General features: G+C 40.4%; 1 protein-coding gene across 2 annotated transcripts in view; it reads right to left on the bottom strand.

The window, feature by feature from the left end:
- Positions 1–21,441, bottom strand: part of HTR4 (5-hydroxytryptamine receptor 4) — a 189,951-nt gene that overhangs the window by 28,581 nt on the left and 139,929 nt on the right. The window contains exon 7 of one of the 2 annotated variants that reach the window (XM_050794023.1): positions 1,080–3,393. The exons of the other annotated variant lie outside the window; for it this stretch is intronic. Coding sequence (XP_050649980.1) covers positions 3,303–3,393 — 91 coding nt within the window. The 3' untranslated portion in view covers positions 1,080–3,302. Of the gene's footprint in view, positions 1–1,079; positions 3,394–21,441 lie in introns of those variants that run through there. 2 annotated transcript variants of the gene reach the window in all.

Below are 21,441 nucleotides of genomic sequence, written 5' to 3'. Positions count from 1 at the left end.
ATTAAACCACAATTAACAATCATATACATAGACTATCAGATCAGCAAAATTCTCAAAAGTTATCAGGTTCAATATCTTAGTTGACTCTTTATGTAGTATTCATGCTAGCTGGTCATAGTCTGGTCCATGTTTGATTTTTTTTCATAGGATTTGTATATATATAATTTACAGTGTGGGGATGATTTTGATGGCCCAAGTATTTTCTTCTTCAAATACATTTTTTATAGTGAACAGACATTTGAATCTTATTCCATGTGACTTTGAAGTCATATGAGAAGTTACACTCATTATCATCAAAATTAGCGTGTAGTCCCCTACTTTGTGAATAACAAAATCCCTTTAAATGAGTTTTTGTCATTCATAAATTTGTGTGTTGGGCAACCTGAAATGACCAAATTAGGATGCACAGATTTGGAAGAATTAATACCCAAAGGGTGCTTCTACAATTCCTAGAATATTATTCATTGATTGATTGATTGATTTAGTGAGATGGAGTCTCATTCTGTTGCCCAGGCTGGAGTGCAGTGGTGCAATCTCAGCTCAATGCAGCCTCTGCCTCATGGATTTAAGCAATTCGCCTGCCTCAGTCTCCCAAGTAGTTGGGACTACAGGCAGATGCCACCATGCTCAGCTAATTTTTATAGTTTTAGTAGAGATCAAATTTCACCATGTTGGCCAGGCTTGAACTCCTGACCTCAAGTGATTCGCCCACCTGGGCCTCCCAAAGTGCTGGGAATACAGGAAGAATTAATACCCAAGGGGTGCTCTTAAAATATTATTTTTTTAACAAGGCTCTGGGTTTGGCATTTACCTTCCTGTGAACTTTGCCCTGGGGCATTTCTTTCTCTGTTTCTTTATCAACATAGAAACTTATTCTCTTAAGTTGGTTTACCTCCTGGTAAATAAATTCTTAGTCCTTGAGTGCTCAGGCACATCCACAGTAATCCAAAACGCCCAAAGTAATGATAAATATGTGGAATGGCATTTTATGATTTACAGAATGTTTTCACAAAAAAATTTATCTTACTTATCTCCACAACAGCTTTGTGAAGTAGACAAGAGAGATTCTCTCTGAGGTCTGAGACATTCAGACCTCAATTTGCTTAATAAGTCAGCAATGGACCCAGTGCATGCGCTGCCTCTGCGCTGTACTCCTCCCACCAACGTACTCATGCAGGCAGTGGGTGGGTGTGTGGGCCACCACAGCAGACTGGCTGGGTCTCATCATCAGGTCCAGAGCTGTGGGGCCCAGAAGCTGGCTGCTCCCTTCTTCATATTAGAAAAGCACCTCAAATGGTGCTTGCCTGCTAATGGTGGTTGCTGAGCCTAGTGATGGCAAGGGAACAATGACTTGAAAAATCAGAGGGGGTTGGTCCAGCCATAGAGTCAGGGTGCAAGTTAGAACTTAAATAAACTTTCTTCATATGTGACAAGAATGGTTCCCAGGTTCAATCTGCTCCATTGATCAGGGAGAATCCCAGTCCACACAAAGAACATTTCAGCATGGAGAGATATTTCTCACGAATTCTGAATAGCATTTCTCTTTCAGAGGCTATTTCCCTTCCCTAAAACATGACTTTCTCCCCAACAGAATTAAGCCTTCATAGGACAGAGAGGCTTTTTTCTTTTTTTTTTTTTTTTTCTTTTTTTCCTTTTTGGCATTTGGATGGTTTGGTCAATCTTCTCTTCCTTATTCCAAAGTTTCTTCCTGTCAGTTTCAGTTCCAGAACTAAAGTAAACAACAATGGAAACAATAACTGACACTTCATAAGCAACAAGAAAAAAGGAGAGTATGATAAATAATCCTGAGATGCTATCAAACCACAGCCAAGATCAAAGTCAGAATCTCACATGGCTCTGGGTTTGGCATTTACCTTCCAGGGACTTTTGCTCTGGGGCATTCGCAAGAGCCACTGATCAGCTTTGAATAAAAGACATCAGGTTAATCTAAATGAAAAAGCTGGAAAGGTCAGGGGTCTAAAAGGCCCAAACGAGGAGGGTCTTTCCTTTGAAACAAAGCCAGAAGGCAGGCAGGCCATGGCTTCTCGAGGTAGCAGACGGCTATAGCAGCATCCTGTTGTCCTAGAAACAGAAAGAAAACTTAAAGATCCTCTAGTCCAAGCTTGAGTGCACAGATGTGGCAAGTGGGGTCCAGAGATGAAAAAAACAGTATTCAAGATCTCACAGCTTGTTAGCAGCACAGCCAGGGCGGCAACTTGGGTCCTCTGGCTTCAAGTCCAGCATTGCCTACGCATCCCCAGTACTGCTGGATCCTGCCCTCCTGCACCTGGGGGGAGCTGTAGGGGAAAATGAGTCTACCCAGTGTTAACTTCCAACAGTTCTCTTCCTTTGGAAGCAACAACGCCAGATTGAAAGGTTTTAAAATGACATCACAAGTTCATGGGAAAGATCCTGAAGCCTAATAAACACCTACGATGTTGCTAGCCCTGCCCAAGGCTCTTTAGAAGATGTCCCGTTCTAGCCCAGCAGGACAGTGAGCATCTCAGGGCAGACACGCCAGCGGCCAGGACACCAGGGGGAAGCTATCTGTCTTCAGTTTCCCTCCGGAGTTGCTGTGGAGACCATTTTCCTCTGACAGATCTCTGACCCTGTGTCTTCCATGGAAAATATATGGAGCATGTCCTGAAGAGGAGGACGGACATTGGACATAAGGAAGAGCAAATGGATGTCTGGGACTGACAAGGGGGCCGGCCAAGAGGATGCACGTTTGGACCCAGACACAGGGAGAAAACTGTGTTAGCGTCTGGCACAGAACAGGGTGAAGAAGAGACAGGGGATAGCTTGAACATGGCTGTGACAGACGTGACCAAGCAAGTAAGCAAGACAGGAGCGAGGACTCTGGCTAAGACAGAAGCAGAGAGGGAGTATTTTGTTGATATCTGTGAGCCCACACAGCAAAGAAGGTGTGTTTGGAGACATCAGTGACCGCGATAGGACACAACAAGCTATCGTGCTTAGAACGTGAGTGAGACAGACCAGACACAGTGAGTGACGGGAACATGTCAGAGACACCAGAGACCATGCGGCAAGAGCAGAGAATCTGGGAAGAGGGAGTGCTGGGAAATAAAAAGTGAACAAGGAGGCCATTATGTCCTCTGACTCCCTCCAGCGCCACCTGCTGGAATCTCGGAGGAAAAGCCCAGCGTGCACCGGGTTCCTGCACCGGCGGAAGGAAGGCCTCAGGTGAAGAGAATACCGGGTGCAGTCGCGCGCAAGCAGCAGCTTAGGACCTGGCCCTCTTTCGGAGGCATGGCTGTCTTCTGGGTCATTGTCCCAGGGGCCTAAGTGTCACTCTGCTGAGTAGCCACCAAAGGAGAAGTTGCTGGCGGGTGACACTGACTCTCCCATTGGCCACCACACTCCACTGCATCCCTAGAGAGAGGAGAAGATTACAGAACCTCAGAATTGAAATGGATGTTGCAGACCATCTCCTGAAAGAGCCCACCTGCATGGCAGGAACACTCTGCGCCATGCAGATGGGTAGCTATTTGGCTTCTACTTAGGAATTTCAAATGACAGGCCAGTCCATATTAATTCTGGGCAACAGTAGCTATTAGGAATAACCTATCAATGTTCAGCCAAAATCGGTGTCCATGTGGCTTCTACCTGATGGACCTAGTGCGCCTATCAGGCCCCCTCAGCATTGTGCCCTCTACTGATTATATCCTCCAAGTTTTCTCTACTCCAGGCTACACATTCCATTTTCTTTAATAGTTCATTACATATTATGGTTTTCAGATTATTCCCCATAATGGGCACTGTCCTTTGAACACCTCTCTTGAATTATGGTACTAGGAAAGTGCACAAATTTTGGCAATGAGCCTGACTTACATCATGTACTTTTCATCATCAATTGGGTTTACTTCTATGAATGTAGTCAAATTCAGTTCATTTCTAACAATGGTAATAAGTTATTGGCGTATATTGAGCTTGCGGCCAACTTTGATCATTTTTGATACAACAACTGTCAGTTCCTAAGGTTCTTTACTACATTGCTGCATAGTTGATTTTATTTATTTATTTATTTGAGCCAAAATATAAATCATCACATTTTACTCAGTTAAACTTTGTTATCTTGGTTTGATATCACTTTAGTCAGCTGAGATCATTCTAAATCATAGCAATTTTAACATGCAAGATATGATTATTTAGCATCCACTCAAACTAGATCTTAAGGTTTTTGCAAGCACATAGGAAGATCAAATAATCTACAATAGTAGATATTTCAGTTTAGTGTCATCTGCCTTTTAGTTTTTCAGGCAAGGTAAAAAATATTGAGCAAGATAAAACAGAAAATCATAGTTACCCCAAGACAGGCTTCCTGGCAGTCAAACATCTAATGCTCAATGTGCCTGAGAATAGACCCACTCTGACAGGCTTTGTCCAGTGCCTTGCTAAAATGTCTCTGCCAAACAGAAAGTCTTTCCTAACAGATAAAGAAATTATTTGGCATGAATTATTATACAACAGTGAATCTTACTTACACAAGCTATGAGTCTATGGTTTCTGGAGTTTAGCTTTAGTGTTTCTTGAAAAATTGGGGCAATATTTACTATCTCCAGGCTTCCACCTATTCTCCAGTCCTAGACAAAGATCATCAGACTTGTTAGCAACAAGTTCCTTTAAACCCCTAAGACATGACACATCTTGGCTAGAAAGAGTTAAATGCTTTCCATCAATCCTGGACAGCAACTTTCTCCCTAAAATGTTCTCTTCTTTCCAGTTGGAAGTCTATTCTTATTACAGCAGAATATGCAAGATTTCTTCCCTAAATAATGAGATCTAACTATTTCTGGGTTAGATCCGAACATAGCTCTGAACATAGCTTTTGTTCATCCTTGATTCATCCTTGGTTATATGTTCCTTCCTCCAGATTTTCCACATGCCTTTTTAAAGTGTAAACTCTCTAGACAACTCAAGATGTGCCCTCAGGCCTTTACATGCTCCCTTACATTTTTATCTGTCTTATTCATTGAACATATCTATTGAGAGAAAGAAGAATGAATGAAAGGGAAGAAATGAAACTAAAAAAGGAAGGAAGGAGAGAAGGAAGAAAGGGAAGGAGGAAGGAAAGAAGAAGGAAAGGAAGGAAAGAAGGAAGGGAAGGAGGGAGAGAGGGAAGAAAAAAAATAAGAATTTCTCATCTCTCATTGGCCAAATTACCTTTGTGTCATATTTGTTATTATTGTCATTATTAGCAACGATGAAAACAACCACCCATTAGTGCAGCACTGGTGTGCCAGGCATTGGGCTGAATGCATTATGTGCCTTAATTCATGTACTATATCCATTTCACAGGCAAGGAAACTGAGCTTCAAGGAGTATAAGTAATTTGCCCAAGTGCACACAGTTAATAAATGACAGGGTCAGACCTTACATTTAAGTCATTTTTGACACCAGCATCTGTGCTAGTAATTGTTCTACTGTGTTGTCATTCATCATTTTGACAACTACCACTATAGATATAGTATTTAGGTCTTGCTGTCTCTAGCATTTCTTTGTCCCACTATGGCAGATTCCTGGGTGAAATGAATATGTACAGGGGTGCATGTTATAAATGTTCCACCTGTGAGAAATCTGCAGTGTGATGTGACCTCTCCATTTATTGCAACACAATATGACTGTGACACTAACATTGGACTCTTTCCTGCTAACTCCATCTGACCTTTAAAGAAGAGTCATTGCCAAGTGGAACCCGATGTTTTCTGTGATGTAGAGCTAGGGAGACTACGTGTAAAGGAGGGGAAAAAACCCTGCAATGGTAGGAGGAAAGTACAGAAGACAAAGAGAGGGGTTACATGAATAAACATAATAAAGAATGAGGAGTGAGGAAAAAAGATCAGAGCTGAAGAAAACCATGTGGTTGGGCATGCGGAAGGCTCCAGAGCAATTGGAGAGAGGAAGAGGTTCTTTGAGAAATGTTTCCCGAAGGGCTACATTGGCTCTCTCTTTCTCTCCCTCTCTATCTATCTTTGACACTGGCAAACCCAGCTTCAATATATTGGCTCTGTTGTACATTCTTTTAGAGATTTAAATAAAGATTGAAAATACTCTAGTATTGCTATTTGATGCCTAATACCAGGTTACATCAATATAGCTCCGGCCATGGAGAAAGAACAGTGGCCCAGCATCTAACGCTATGAAGGACTCACAACCATCTCTCTCAGCAGGACGGATGAGAACTTGAGAATAATGATAGAATGATCTTATGGATAGTTGGCTCATAGCCGCGGTTCTCATTGTTATACTTACATAATTGTTCACAGTTAACAGTTTAGTGTCATCTGCCTTTTAGGCCTTCATACATGATAAAAAACAATATGGTACATTATGCTGCACCACAAGAGACCTCCATCCTGTGCAACAAGATCATCCTCAGTGCACGTGGCTTTAACACTCAGGAAGCCCCTTTCACTCCCAGCTACAAAGTCACCCTACTAATTCAGAGAAGAAAGCAGCAGAGTGTAGCAACCGGAAGACAGGTACCTGGGTTCTAATGCCTCCATTTGAGTGACTCTGGATGACTTCGTCCCTTTCCTGTGCCTCACTTTTCCCATTTGTTAAATGAAGGGGAGGATAATCTATAAGATCCTTTGCAACTCTGGCATTCTGATTCTATGAGTAGCGGGGATGGTGGGTGACAGAGACAGGCCTTCTGATTGGGCACCAGCTGTGTGTGGGACTGTTCTCCAAAGCTGTGGGTAATTGCTTCAAATCTGGCTTTTAATATTCTATTGTTAGTATCTGATACTTTATATTCCATGTGGAGGGAAGAGGTTTCACGGGAAACACAGGGAGGGTAATTTTGGATTTGTATTAAAGAATCTGAAAGACCTCAATTCCGGAATCTGTGAAATTACATTGCAAAGCTGTTAAACGTATCTGGGTAGGATAGGATAGGGTGGGGCTGAGATGCCACAACTTAAAATGCAGCGAGATCACAACTGTCTCTCCTCAAACATATGTTTGATCAAAAACATTGGCAGAGCCACTCAAAATCCCTGATGCAAAACATCATTTAAAAAGAATCTTTCTCCAATATTTTAACGGATGAGTTTTTAAAATGCAGTTTCTTGTTGTAATCGTGTTGGTAAAAATCCCTGACAATTTACAAAGCATTGTCATATCTTTTCTCACATTTTATCTTCAATGCAAATCTCTAGGGCAAGAAGGTACAGAGTCTTATTTCCATGTTAGAGGAATAGGAAAGTGTAATGTAGGGTCATGGACTGATTGATGGGTAATGGTGGATCTAGTACTTCAGGTATTTTGCCCTTCAAATCAAGAATTCTGCCCATTCGGAAACATGGAAATCATTTATGTGATGGGAAGTTTTATAACGAAGTTTAATATTAGCAGTTAATGAAACAGACTTACAATTACCTGTTCTCTAGAAGAAAGAATAGGAGGAGGAGGAAGAAGGAGAAGAGGGGGAAGAAGAAAAGGAAGAAGAGGAGGAGGAAGAGGAGGAGGAAGAAGGAAGAGAAGGAGGAGAATCACTTGCTAAGACATCTTTCTCAAAGGTCCCGAGGCTATGTGCATGAGAACTATATTGGGTACTTGTATAAAATACAGATCCCAGGATCCATACCAGACCTTTGACAGCGAGGGCAGGAGGGCAGGAGTGAGGCGGAGAGAGCGGCAATCTGCATTTTAAAAAACTGCTCTCGGTTGATTTTTACGCACACAGGTGTATGAGATTTCCCGCCAGCCATTCTACTCATACCAGAGAGACAGCTTAGAGATAGAGACTTAGCGGGCAGTAGAGAGAAAGCACAGGCAGGTCAGAGGGGCCAGAGCTAGAAATCTGAAGCATTCGGTGATGCTCCCAAAGGGAAAGGAATGGAAACAATGAAATAAAACATACATTTCAGCAAAGTGGACAAGTGAGTATTTATTGGTTTTCATCACACTGAAGATAAACAGATGAGAAAACACTTGGTGATTATGAAAATGAGAAAGCAAAAAATGTAAAGAGATCTACAAAGCAATGTTTTTCTAGCTGATCTTCAAGTGATGAGAAATAGAATTCTTGGGTATTGTTAGCTGATAAAAACTGAGATGTCTACAAACCGTGAGACACATAGATTTGTAATAAGTTATCAGCAAGTTCGCTTGTTAAAAGTCAATTTCTTAAATTGTCTTTAGATTCACTATCAACCAGAATTCTACAGAGGCTAGAAGATCAAGTGTTTCCCAAACATGGGATGTGTTCTGTGAGTGATATCTCAGACAATGGGCACAGCATTAAATAATCTGAATGACAGCAAGGGGATTCAAATTATTTCATTCAGTCATTCTGACTCAGTGTGGTCCTGCTCTGGTTTAACAAGTCTCTAATACCTAACAAACGCAGTGCAGGCTTCAGGCTCAAAGTCTTTGGCAAAAAATGAGATAAAGTTAAATTTTAATAACTTTGTTTTATTTTCATTGCATTTATATTAAAAAACATCTTTTCTATGTAATTTTGCATTTAAGGTCACGATACAGAGTTTCCTTTACAAATACAATTATTTAGATTTAAAACGTATCTAAAGAAAAATAGTAAATAAATACTAGCATGGCATGGGTAGAGTGGTGATATGATAAAAAAAAATCATGAAAGTAGCATGCAAGTGACAAAACCTCCTATCAGACAGATGAGAAAACTAAATTGCAGAAAGCACAGTGTCTTGGGAAGGACATAAAGCAATGCATCTGCAGGGCATGAGCTCTAGGATCTTTCTTTCTACTGTTTTTTGAAGCTTGCAGAAAGCTGAGCTTTCACACTTTGGGATGTTAACATTGTGGCCTCTGGACAAAATGTATTCCCAAGGCCCTTTAATTCCATCGCCAGCCTCAGATATGTCCATGTTTCAATACACCAAAGTGCGAGATCAAATCAGGCATGGCTGATTCTAATCCCAATGTACTTCTTTTCCTATTTCTCAATATGCACACGGAACTAAGAGGTCAAATCAATGTCCTTTCATGACTTTTTTCCATTGTCTACCATGGTTCCTAAGTGGCAAATAAAAGGATTGAAACCTGAATCTTTGGGAGTCAGACTATCTACCTGTTTTTTCTATAGTATTCCAATATAAAAGAACCTGAAAATATCTCAGAGAAAATACCTTAAAAGTATGTTTTAAACACAGCCAATATTTACTGAATGTTTGTTATGTGTCAACTACTGTGCTAAGAAATTCATGGATTATTTCATATAAACTTCACAATAAGCCTATCACATGGGTGTTATTATTTGCAGGCTCTGGCTGAGTGGAACGAATCCTAGTAACCTTCCCCAGGTAGAATATCTAGAGAGTGGTGGGGTCAGGATCTGAACTCAGAGCCTCATTGAAACAACATCACTAAATTTGCACCTTCATGCAACAGGCATTCTCAACCCCTAAACAGTGCTCTTGAGAAGCTGCCCATGTGAGTGACAGTGAGTCAGGTACATAAAGAATACTTAAGATACTGAGGGATAAGCTGAACTTCCAAGAGAAGGGCAAGCAGGTGGTAAGAGAGGCAAGAGACTGAGGGGAAAGTGGGCCAGGAAAGTTTAGAGAGCTCCTATTGGAACCATGCCTAGAAGAATGAGTAGTCTTGTGCCAGGCTGGAAAGTGAGACAGCATTCAAGGCAGCAGAGATGATCCAGAGACAAAATAATTCCCTATGTGTTTGAGAAAAGTTGACCAGTCTTGTATGTTTATTGCACAAAGAGTTAGGTCAGGGGAGCTGGGAGCTGGGCTGCAGTGGGAAGAGTTGAGGGAAATGAGCTGGAAAACTAGATTGGGTCCGGCCAAGAAAGGCTTCATATGTCCTTCCCTCTCTACCCACTGCAAGTCCTACCGTACTGCTCAAGGTTATCCTATTACAACCCAATCCAGCTGGCATTTGCAGTTTAAAATCCCACATGTCTGAATGGCCTTTCCATCTTCCTGAGTGATAAAGACGAAGCAGCTTCTCCCTTTATGGCTATATTATATACATAGTCCCAAAAGAAAACCAGAGACAGAGAAAATAATTTATAATTTGCAACTCTGTCAAGGAAAGAGCATCCTAAAACCACCAAAATGTGTGAATAGCCTTTCAGTTCAATTCTAGAACTCACCCTTTTGGAAAGTCAGCAAAAAATGGACTGAATGTAGACGTCTCCCAGGATGGTCTGGTTAACTTTTGAGTGTATGTGTCTGTGTGTAGCTTCCAAAGGCAGGAATTAGACCATCAGGAAAAAGTAAGAAGATAAAAGCCCAACTGTGAGCTCCTTAGCCACAGGAATCTTGCCTGCCTAGGTCTTTGCTGGAGCCCCTCTGCCAAGAACAGTGTCTGTACCCTATTAGGCATGTAATAAGAAGATAATAAATGAATGGAGGAATTAATGAGTAAGTGAGAAATGGATGTAGGAGTTCTGAGACCTAGGTTCTGGTCTTTGTTCCTCTGATGATGTGGCTGCATTAGCTTAGTGAACTTTTTAAGTTCTCCGAGCCTCTATTTTCTTGTCTATAAGACATTGAGGTCAGTAATCTATTTCAGGTTATTTTCAACAAGACTTCAACCAATAACCTTATGGAGTGGTCATGGGAGTCTTTAGAGGGATGGGGCAATGGTCATGATGCTGTGCACACATGCCTCCACACCAACACCTGCTTTGCTCAAAGCAATTCTATTTTTGTTGTTTGCACTTCCAAGTGAGATACCATTTGAAGAAAAGATTGCTACACCTTCCAAAAGTGTTTGATAACCACTGGGCTGTTTGAGCTCTCATATCACTTCCAGCTAGAAGATTCTAAGCTTTTATGATGAAGATACAGAGAAGTAAAATTTGACCAAACTTTGCAACAACTAGGACTGCCAAACAATATAATGCCTTACCTTGGATAATAATGAGCTATCCCTCACTGGGAGAAGAGATAGAAAGCTACTTACAGGCAAGTGAGAGAAAATATCACTGTACTGGAGGGGACATTTGACCAGATCACTTCTGAAGCCCTCTCCATGTCTAAGAATCAACAATTCTGAATTTTTACAAGAGTTTTGAGTTAGCTATCAAGGAGCACAGTTTAGTGGTTAACAACAAAGGGATGTGGAAATTACTAGAATCCTGGCCCTGACATCACCAGTTGTGGAATCTTAGCCAAGTTACTTAATCTCTCTGAGTTACAGTTTTCCCATCAGTAAAATGAAGACAATAATATGTGCTCCATAGAGTAAATGAGATGACCCAATGAGATGTCATATACAATGCACCGAGCTCAATGCCTGGCATATAAACTGATGCTCAATAAATGGTAGCTCCTAAGATAAGATGATGATGACTATAAAGATGGTGAAGTGTGAACCAAAAAGCCAAAGTATTCCTAAAGCAACTAGTTATTATATATGACAATCATTCATATCTATATACGTGTCTGTGTATATATTCATACATATGTGTGTGTACGTGTGTGTACACATATACAGACACTCCTTTCCTTAAAGTCAGAAACTCAAAGCAGGCAATCCCAATTTACACATGGAGGAAGCAATTAAATTTTATCAGCCAGCGAAGAAAACTAAAGTCAGAAAAGGATAAAAAGAACTTGAGCAGATGCCAAATGTATTTGTTTGTCAGGTTTATCAAAATACGAACTCGCTAATTTCTTTGAGAATAAAAAACTATCCAAAAGCAATTCTAACTGTGACATCTTTCTAAGAATCCTGTTAAAAATAACCTGAAACAGGCATGGATATAAGAAAAGACAATTCAGAAACAATGTTTTGAAAAGTAGATTCTTGGCTCTTTGGTTGAATATAAGCAGAACGTACTCAGCTGTTTGTTTATATAACCAGAGACATTCATTGGGTCTTCTTGCTCAGGGCTAGCAGATGACCTCACAGGACTTCCAGTAGGAAAGCAGCTAGAACTCTGCATCATTCCTTTTCTCACAGCTCACCTATCCTTGCAGCTGAAGTGTTTTTCCTCCTCCTCCTGAACCTACTGCTCAGGAACAATCCTGTTTCTCATCAGAGGGCTTTATGGTGATTTTGACACCACACCATTTCCCTTCACACTCTGTTCCGATAATGAACCAGAGTTCCAGAAATCAGAATCCTGTCCTACCAACCACTATTCCTGCCATTTTGCCTAATAAGATGGTGGTGATTATAAAAAGAATGTCATTATTTATTAATGACTTAAATGACTTACTGTGTTCCGGGTACAGGTACAGTATCTATCTCACATAAGTCTTGCAACAGTCTGATCAGGCAAGAACCACTTGTGCTCCCATTTTGCACAGGAAAAAACCAAGGCACCAAGAGGTTGACTAACTAACGCAAGATCACACAGCTTCAAAGTGGCAGGACCAAAAATCAAACTGAGGCCCATCAAATACCAATTCCTGTGCTTTTAACTGTATCACTAAACCACTGCATCAGAAACCTGGTTCCTCCTACATTGGGATTCTGTCTTTTTCTTTCCAGAGCCTGAAGTCCTGATCCTAACTGTCTCTGTATGAAAAAGGAAGTATCATAAAAAACTGAATGAGAAGATGTATCCTTAATTCCAGCCCAGAGCCACTTCTTCTTGCAAATCTTTAAACAACAATTTGTTTCATATTAAAGCTTCAAAGAATGTGTGTGTGTGTGTGTGTGTGTGTGTGTGTGTGTGTATGTATGTATATCCTGATCAGTAAATATATTCAATATTTTTTCCAAATGCAATTGCAGGCATCAAATTAGCTATTTACCACTGAGCATCTACAGAGATATTTTTCCTTTGGAAATGTCTACATTTTCTACCAACTCCAGACTGCCAAAGATTCAGTAAAGGAAAGCAGAATGGCCCCCTAAAATTGACAATATCATCTCTGACATATCTCTTCTCACTAGTAATATTTCCAGAAGTTCTCCGTCTTCAACCCAACAAAATGTAACACTGGCTGAAGTAGAGTGTGCTCTCCCCTACACTTAACTGCACTGTGGGATAATGCCCATGATTTTATAACTCACAGAATCACAAAAAAGGGGCTGAGAATATGTTATTCCATCTACTCACCTCTTCCCCAGAAATGTTGACTAATGATCATTCGGTTCTTCCAGTTACTGATATTCAGTCAGTTGACACTTTTTTTTTTTTTTTTTTTTGACGGAGTCTCGCTCTGTCACCCAGGCTGGAGTGCAGTGGCCGGATCTCAGCTCACTGCAAGCTCCGCCTCCCGGGTTTGCCCCATTCTCCTGCCTCAGCCTCCCGAGTAGCTGGGACTACAGGTGCCCGCCACCTCGCCCGGCTAGTTTTTTGTATTTTTTAGTAGAGACGGGGTTTCACTGTGTTAGCCAGGATGGTCTCGATCTCCTGACCTTGGCCTCCCAAAGTGCTGGGATTACAGGCTTGAGCCACCGCGCCCAGCCCAGTCAACACTTTTAATTGACTGATGGTCACCCAATTTTTTTCCTTCAGCTTTACTAGGAACCCCCTAGTAAGGCAATCCATTCCATTTTGTGATGAAATACATGTTCTTATAACCTCAATCCTTTGTTTCTTACCTCTCTCCCTCACATTATGCAGAAGAAGTCGAATTCCTGTTTCCTCTAACAGCCCTTTAAATATATAAAAATGATAATTATGACCTAAAGCCTCTTTGCTCTAAGTTCAGCATCCCCAGTTCCTTCTACTGTTATTTATATGTCATAAATTCCGTAAGGAAAATCATGGCATTTACCCTCTTCTGAACATACTCCAGCTTGTCAATTCCCAGTACAAGATGAAGCTTTTATCATTTCCATGGACCAGGTACCTGCACCATTGCACCATGGACTAAACACAGATTTACATGGGAATATGGTTTTCCAGTGGGTATCTCAGTGTGCTTTGGAGGAGATTTCTTCCGAACAGCTGCTCTGACTAAATTGGGAGGTCTGTGTCCTCGCCAAGTACGTGCTGTAAGAGAACAAGCTCCTAGAGCCTGCCTTGTGGAAAGGGCCTATCTGCAAGGTTACTGCCGGCACTCTAACCACAGAAGTTCAGGACCTTTCCTCCTAGAAACCGTATCAGTTGCCTTCTACAGGGCTTCCTTTTTGGTCTTGCCTTAAGAATGTATGAGGATTAAAAGGAGGCAAGTGGTGCAGGGGCTGAACCTCCTGGCAGTGTTGAAAGACCTCTCCTGCTGTCCTTGGCAAGGAGGTTCTCTGTTGTAAAGCTCAGAGGACTGGTTTAAAGCAGGGTTTCTTAACCTCGGCACTATCTGGAAATCTGGGGCCAGATAATTCTTTGCTCTGGGGTGTTCCATGCATTGTTGGATGATTAGCAGTATCCTTGGCCTCAACCCACTATTACCAATAGTATTCCCACGTTGTGACAACCAAAAATGCCTCCAGATATTGCCAAATGTTCCCTGGTAAAACGAGATATTTCCTGATAAAGAACTACTGGTTTAAACCCACACAATCTCAGTGATCTAAGACATGCAGCTAGATCTAAACTTAAAGCATTATCTAATTCAACTTCCTCATTTTTATTGGTATTGGGAGAGATAATGACCTCATAATGATCACAAAGGGACTAGAAGACAGGCCTCCTGCTCTTTCCAGGACACCAGTGGTTGTCAACCCTGCTGCACACCCAAGCTCCTAAAATAAATGGACTTCTGGTTCCCAACCAGACCAATTAAAATAGAATCTCTACAAGTGAAGCTCAGGCTCAGTTACTGCTTAAGAGTCCCCCGTAGCTGTACTGTGCAGCCAGGGTTGAGGGCCAGGTCACCACATCACACTGCCTCTATCGTTGACCTCAAAAAAATCATGATGGGCATTTGTGGAGCTGAGCGTTGCTTGGGGGCTTGCCCTCCAGGGTGGCATGCATAATCCTTCTTTATTGTGAGTGCCGATCTCTGAGGGCTGGTACACAAAACCCCGACACCCTGACAGTGGGTGCACCTATGGAGCAAAAGGGGGAAAACAAACACACAGAATGTGCCCGACTTGTTTGACATGGCTGGTATATTTTATGCTGGGTCAAAGAAATGCCTACAGGTAATTTAAAATCCAGAAGGCATATTCAAAATAACAGCCCCAACTGTTCAGCACAGGGCATGATGTACCCAGGAAACAAGTCTTGTCTCATGTTGCTTAAATCATTATTTATAAACAGCGTGATTAATTTATTTCTGGCTTTCCTTCTAGTCGAGGAGCTCTATCTTCCTTGTTTCAGGAGCAGTGTTTAGAACATGGAGATTTTTATTGACTCATTTCTTAAGAAATTCTTATCAGGAAGCTGAGAAAATAACTGGGGACCTGGAGGAAGATGTTTTACCAAGATATGGATGATGCTATGCAAATACTTGTGATAACAATGTAGCAGTTTCCATTCACTGAGTGCTTTCTGTGTAATAGGAACGGGCATATCCCTGAAGAGATGTTATCATATTTAACCTTAACAAAAGTCTCATGAAATGGGTTCTAATATTATGTCCACTTTACAGATGAAGAAAAAAAACTTGGAGATGTTTGGTCAAATGCTTAAGGTCATATTGGCACTAAATGGTAGATCTCAGACAGGACTGAAACCCAGGTGGGCCAGATTCCAGCACCTGCAGCCATGACACTGTACTGGGTGGGATGGTCCTTGGATTACATACCAATGGTCGCCTTCCACTAAGCCAGAAGCAGGAACTTTTCCTGAACAGTAAGTCTCAATGGAGGGGATAATGTTTCAGCCTCAGCACATTAGCCTAGAAGTGGGCATCCTGGAGAGAAGCTTAGGCCAACCGATTAACACATTTCTGAAAAGCAGGTATATTTTGCAAACAGCACTAACTTTTCTAATCCTGAGTATTTGATGAGACCGTTGGTGTTCTTTTGAAGTTTTTATTCTCACTATCTTCCTGGTGTGATCTCAAACAAGAACAGTGTTTTCTGAGAGATTACTTCATGTTGTGATGGGGACCAAGGCCGGCTTTGTGGGTATGTGACAGTGCATATACAGGAATCCAGACCTAGGTTTAATGCTCTGCTGCCATCTTGAAATTCTTAATAACTTTATTCTTGAATTTGTGAATATTAGTAGAATGTGTATGTATCAAAAAGCAGTTGAGTTAGTTTTCTGCACTGTTCTGGTAAAAGCAAAATACAAAAGTATGTATGAACTACCTACCATGATTTGTACAATTTTGATGATTCCACGTACAAGTTAAATGCTCTTTTATTTACATTTGAAATGGGCATTGCGCAATGTAAAAGTGAATGATAAATTGATTCATGTATCAATGAGAAATGAATGATAAATTGGTGCTAATAATTTCAAAAATTTCTTTACTAGAACAAAGGTAATTAACAAGTTAAAAAAAAACACCAAGACAAGTTGGGAGGGAGTGAATGAACAGAAAAGAAAGGCTTTAAATTTTAATACCTTTAAGAACACTTTTTCCTGCCTTTTGAACAAGTGGCTTGTATTTTTATTTTGCATTTGGCCAGCAAATTATGTAGTCTGCCCTGGTAGGGGTTAATGGAGACAAAGGAAGGTCATCCTCATCCATCTTTGATTTACCCAGATTAAGTCTGTTTTGGCTCAAAACAATGAGGTAAACGTTGAATACAATTGTAACCTCCAAAGTTCAAGGTAAAGGCCATAAGATGGCTTTTAAATGTCAAACAACTTTACAACATTAGCAAAAACCTCTGAGGATCCAAAGTAAATCAACTCTAAATCATTTCGTCATCCATGGGTAAAAATCTTCCAATTCACAGTATGAAAACCTTTATTTAAAAGGGGAATTCTGATGTGCTGAAGTCAAAATTTGGCAAGTGGTTTCACAGTGAACAAACAACTATTTCAGTTATGGAATTAATATATATTTTTTAAAGTGGTGGAAACTTATTCTCACATACACAGTCCAGATAAACAATGAAGTATGATAAGAACATCTGTTTATATAACAAATATATTGATTGAGCAATTTCTGCACCATGGGCAAATTTTAGGGAATAAAAGTGACATGGTACCTGCCCTCATAGACTGGCAGTCTGGCTGAAGAGGCAGATAATAAGCAAGTTAACAAAAAATATATCGTAAGTTATCATAGTTTTTATTCATAAAGGAAATAACAAGGGGCAGTAACCCAGATTTTTTTTTCTTCTGCTGTGTTTTGGGGGGAAGCTCATTCTCTTTGCCTCTTACTCATTTTCACTTTTTTTCTATGTTTACATTTTTTCCTCTATTGATTTCATATAGAAATCTGAATACACTAATGTTGTACATGGAAATGTTAAAGATTTATATAGCACATCCAATAGAATTGATTGATTAGTTTCTGAGTGTTGGCTGATAACAAGAGTTAGTGAGTCTGAGAGAAAGTTGTATTGCCTCCTTCCAGAGAGAAGCACATATAGCTCTGGAGCTGATTGGTCAAACAAAACTTTTCACAATCATGAGAATTTCCTACATTTATATCTAAGCCAATAGCCACTCACCACATGTGGCTAATGAACACTTGGAAGATAACTAGCGTGACTAAAAAGCTGAGTTTTTAGTTGTGTTTCATTTTGGTTAAATTAAAATTTAAATAGTCACACGTCGCTAGTGGTTACCCTATTGGACAATACAGATCTAGAGATTTCAAGTCAATGGACAGCCTGTTTATCGCAGGGATTGACAGTGGATAACGGAGGATGATAGCCAAGAACCAAGTTAGATAGGCAAGAAGTTCTTTGGAAAGCACTTGCAAAAGTTCTCAGACTTCTTAGGAATTGGGTAAGTGTTCTAGGTTTGAGTAAGATCTGAACCTGGAACCTGGGGAAAAATCTAAGCCTGGTGAGAGCAGAGAAGCCCATCTCCAAAGCTAAACTTTGTATGCAATCTCTGCTGTGTTGCCTAATTTATAAATAGTCTGTTCTTAAAATTATCACTTTCATGTGGACAGAGATTTGCAGTTAGCAAAGCAATTTCACATCAATTATTTTGTTTTATTTTCACAAAGAAGGAGTGAAATAGGAGGATGGGGATTATCTACCAAAGAAGCCAAAACTGGAATCTTTAGCAGATTTTCTACAGGGAAATTCTCTGCTCTAAGGTTACAGTCAGCACCCTAGTCCCTTTTCTGCCCTCAGTTATCTGAACTAATAATCATGGAGACAGTTAAACAGAAGAGAGGGTAAGCCAGTAGAGTAGAGACAGAACATTTATTTATCCCCTTGTCAAGTCCTACAATGTTCCAGGCACTTTACTAGGCCCTGAGGATACAACAGGCAGCAAGACTGACAAGGTCCTTGGTATTTATCCAATGGACAAAGAACCCCATAATCAAGTCCCCAAAGAACCTCAAATCAAATTAATATGACTTATTCCTACCACTTGCCACCTTGTCGTGGTCACAAGACTATCTCGTCATACCATGTCTCCTAAGTGGGGAGAGTTACTTGGCTTAAAGCATAACTGAACTGAAGCAGGCTTCCAAAAGGAATTTTCTGCTAATTATACCAGTTAACTTAGATAAAGTTATCTTTTAAGGGATTCTGGCCCGGGCGTGGTGGCTCAAGCCTGTAATCCCAGCACTTTGGGAGGCTGAGGCAGGTGAATCACGAGGTCAGGAGTTTCAGACCAGCCTGGCCAACATGGTGAAACCCTGTCTCTACTAAAAATACAAAAAATTAGCCGGATGTGGTGGCTGGTGCCTGTAGTCCCAGCTACTCGGGAGGCTAAGGCAGGGGAATCGCTTGGACTCAGGAGGCGGAGGCTGCAGTGAGCCTAGATTGCACCACTGTACTCCAGCCTGGGTGACAGTGTGAGGCTCCATCTCAAAAAAAAAGAAACAGATTTATAAGAACCTAAGAATTCTAATATGTGTCATAACTTGAAGCCCTGAATCACAATCAATGCCAGCACACCTTGGACCATTCTGATCCACCAAAGTCTAGGACTGTGGCTCTAAACCTTTAATATGCATAACAACCATATTAGTAAAAATGTCATTTACAGGCCCTGCACTGATTCAATGAGTGGGACCCAGGAATTAGTGATTTTATTAAGCTACCAGATGATTCTAATGTGAGTGGTCTGCTGATCATGCTTTGACGGAAAAACGACCAGGAAAAATAAAAATAAAAGTTGCAAATAAGGGAATATAATTGCACTCGCCAAATTTCCAACAATAATATACACAGAAAGCACTAAAATAAATTGGGATATTTATTCCGAAAAACAAAAGCCTTAGAAAGAAGCTATGGCCAAATATGCATAAAGGGCTGTCCTAACGTAAGAGGTATAACCTGTTTTTCTCTTTCTCAAGGCAGAATGAGGGTTAGTGAGTAGAAGCCACAGGGATGGAAACGTGAACTCAATATTAGGAAAACCTTTCAAGCTCTATGGCTGCCCAACCTTTGAGCAGGCTGCTCAGGTAGGAAGCTTCTCTCATTGCAGGAGTTCCAGCAGGGCCTGGATGCCCATCACCAATGATGACAAGGAAACTGTTGATTTGTTAGCAATTCCCTCAGCTCCTGATGAACCTTGTGCACACCTGCAGTGATGTCCACTGTCCTGTAATACCTTGCTTGTGTATCCCTTGCTTCAGTGGTTCATGTTTATATCTGCTGCATGCTGCCTGGTGCATTAAGTGCTCAGTACATGGTTCCTGTGAATCAAACTTCAGAACCCGATAAATCGAGTTCCAGAATCTGCAAACCTGGGGTTCTGATGGGCTTCCTATAACCTCAAAAGCAAAATATGGGTTTTACAGTCACCTCTTCTACTATCCAGAATGAACCTTTAGCAATTTATCTGCTCTTCTTCAGTAAAGTTTTCAAGTTTCTTTCAATAAAGGTCTTATACTTTTAAAAAACATTTTCTTTAAGGAACTTTAGTTATTGCTTCTGTTTATTTGTTTGTTTTTTGACGGGGTCTGACCCTGTCACCTGAGCTGGAGTGGAGTGCAGTGGCAAAGTGGTATTTTTCTTAATTCACATTCTAATTGCTTTTTTCTCATGAGCAGGAAAGTCACAGAGGATTGAGTGTTATATCATTCATCCTTATGAAATATCTTATTACTTTTCACAGTTTATAGTGGATTTTCCTGGAAGGTGATTATAATAGATCATACAGATGATTAATAAATAATGGCAGCTTTGTTCTCTTTTTCCAATTTTTATGTAGAATATTTCTTCTTTCGTTCTTTGGATTTTGTATGTACAATGTTGACCACGAGAGATGATAAGACATCATTGTCTTATTCCTGACTTTAGTAGGAACGCAGCTAATGTTTTATCATTAGGTTGTTTATTTTCTTCTCTGCCACTATGTTCAGTATGGGTTTCCTAGAGTGGGAAAAGTGATTTCCATAAGACTAAGACAGATATTGATGGGTGGGGAAAACACAGCTGCAGAACAAGATTAAGGATGAGACAAGGAGAAAGAGGCTGGCTCCAAATTCACTGAGAATCTGAGTTTGCGCACTTGATAAACCTCTTAGAATTCCACACACTGGCATTTTGCCTCTTTCTAATATATGCATGAAGACAAATTAAAATTGCCCCAAAATATTTATATGATAATAATTCATGTTTAGAAGCTATATTTAGAAGACTATGTAACGTATATGTCTAGACAAATGGTGTCATCATCCAATCAAATGCTTTCTTCACTTCTATTTTGATCATGGGTTGCATATTTCCAAAGACACTTGTCCAACAGAAAATAGTCAGACACAATTGCAGACATCTCTGCTACTGTGTACACTAGTTAGTACAATTTTAGTAACCAAAACCCTCTAAGAATGTATTTCAAAAGCATATTTTATTTCATCGGCTACCCGTTTGCTTATTTAATAATAAAATTGCATGTAAATCAAAAGGCCAGAAGGATAGGACCAACCCTGGGAGACCTATGACTCTAAACCATTCAGGTCAGGCTTGGCTGTTTCTAATTCAACTTGGAAAAGTAAAATTCCATTCTGTCAAAAAGACTTTAAAGGAAAGAGGCCCCACAATATCAGAATGTTGTCATGAACTGGGTCTTCCCAATGTGAATCTTGTAGACTAAGTTCTCTGCACCTTTTAGGATCTAAGGGAAGATTTAACAAACAAAACCTATTTTTTGATTTTGAGTATTTTAATCCTTCATAAATCTGAAGAGAATCAGGAAGACATTTCATCAGCAAAAAAATGTATCAATCAATTGATCATCTACTGTTATACAGATACTGTGTTAAAGACTATGCGGTACCTAGAGAAGAGGAAGCCATAGTTTCTCCCCTCAAGGAATATTTGATGTGACAGGAATTAAATAAGTATACAATTTAATTAAATAAATTAAATTAAATTGTATACTCTAAAGCAGTATGAATGTCATGAGAAATAGTGCTGTAAACAGACCACTGCCATCCAGCAGAAGTGGAGAAGAACAAGTGCCCAAGTTGAAGAAATGTGAAAAAGGCATGTTCTGAAAACCACAGGAAGAAGAGTTTGATCCCA

This window comes from Macaca thibetana, chromosome 6 (genome assembly GCF_024542745.1).
Source record: "Macaca thibetana thibetana isolate TM-01 chromosome 6, ASM2454274v1, whole genome shotgun sequence".
Taxonomy (NCBI): Eukaryota; Metazoa; Chordata; class Mammalia; order Primates; family Cercopithecidae; genus Macaca; species Macaca thibetana.
The sequence above is the reverse complement of the archived record's forward strand: the minus strand, read 5'-3'. Positions and strand labels throughout refer to the sequence as shown.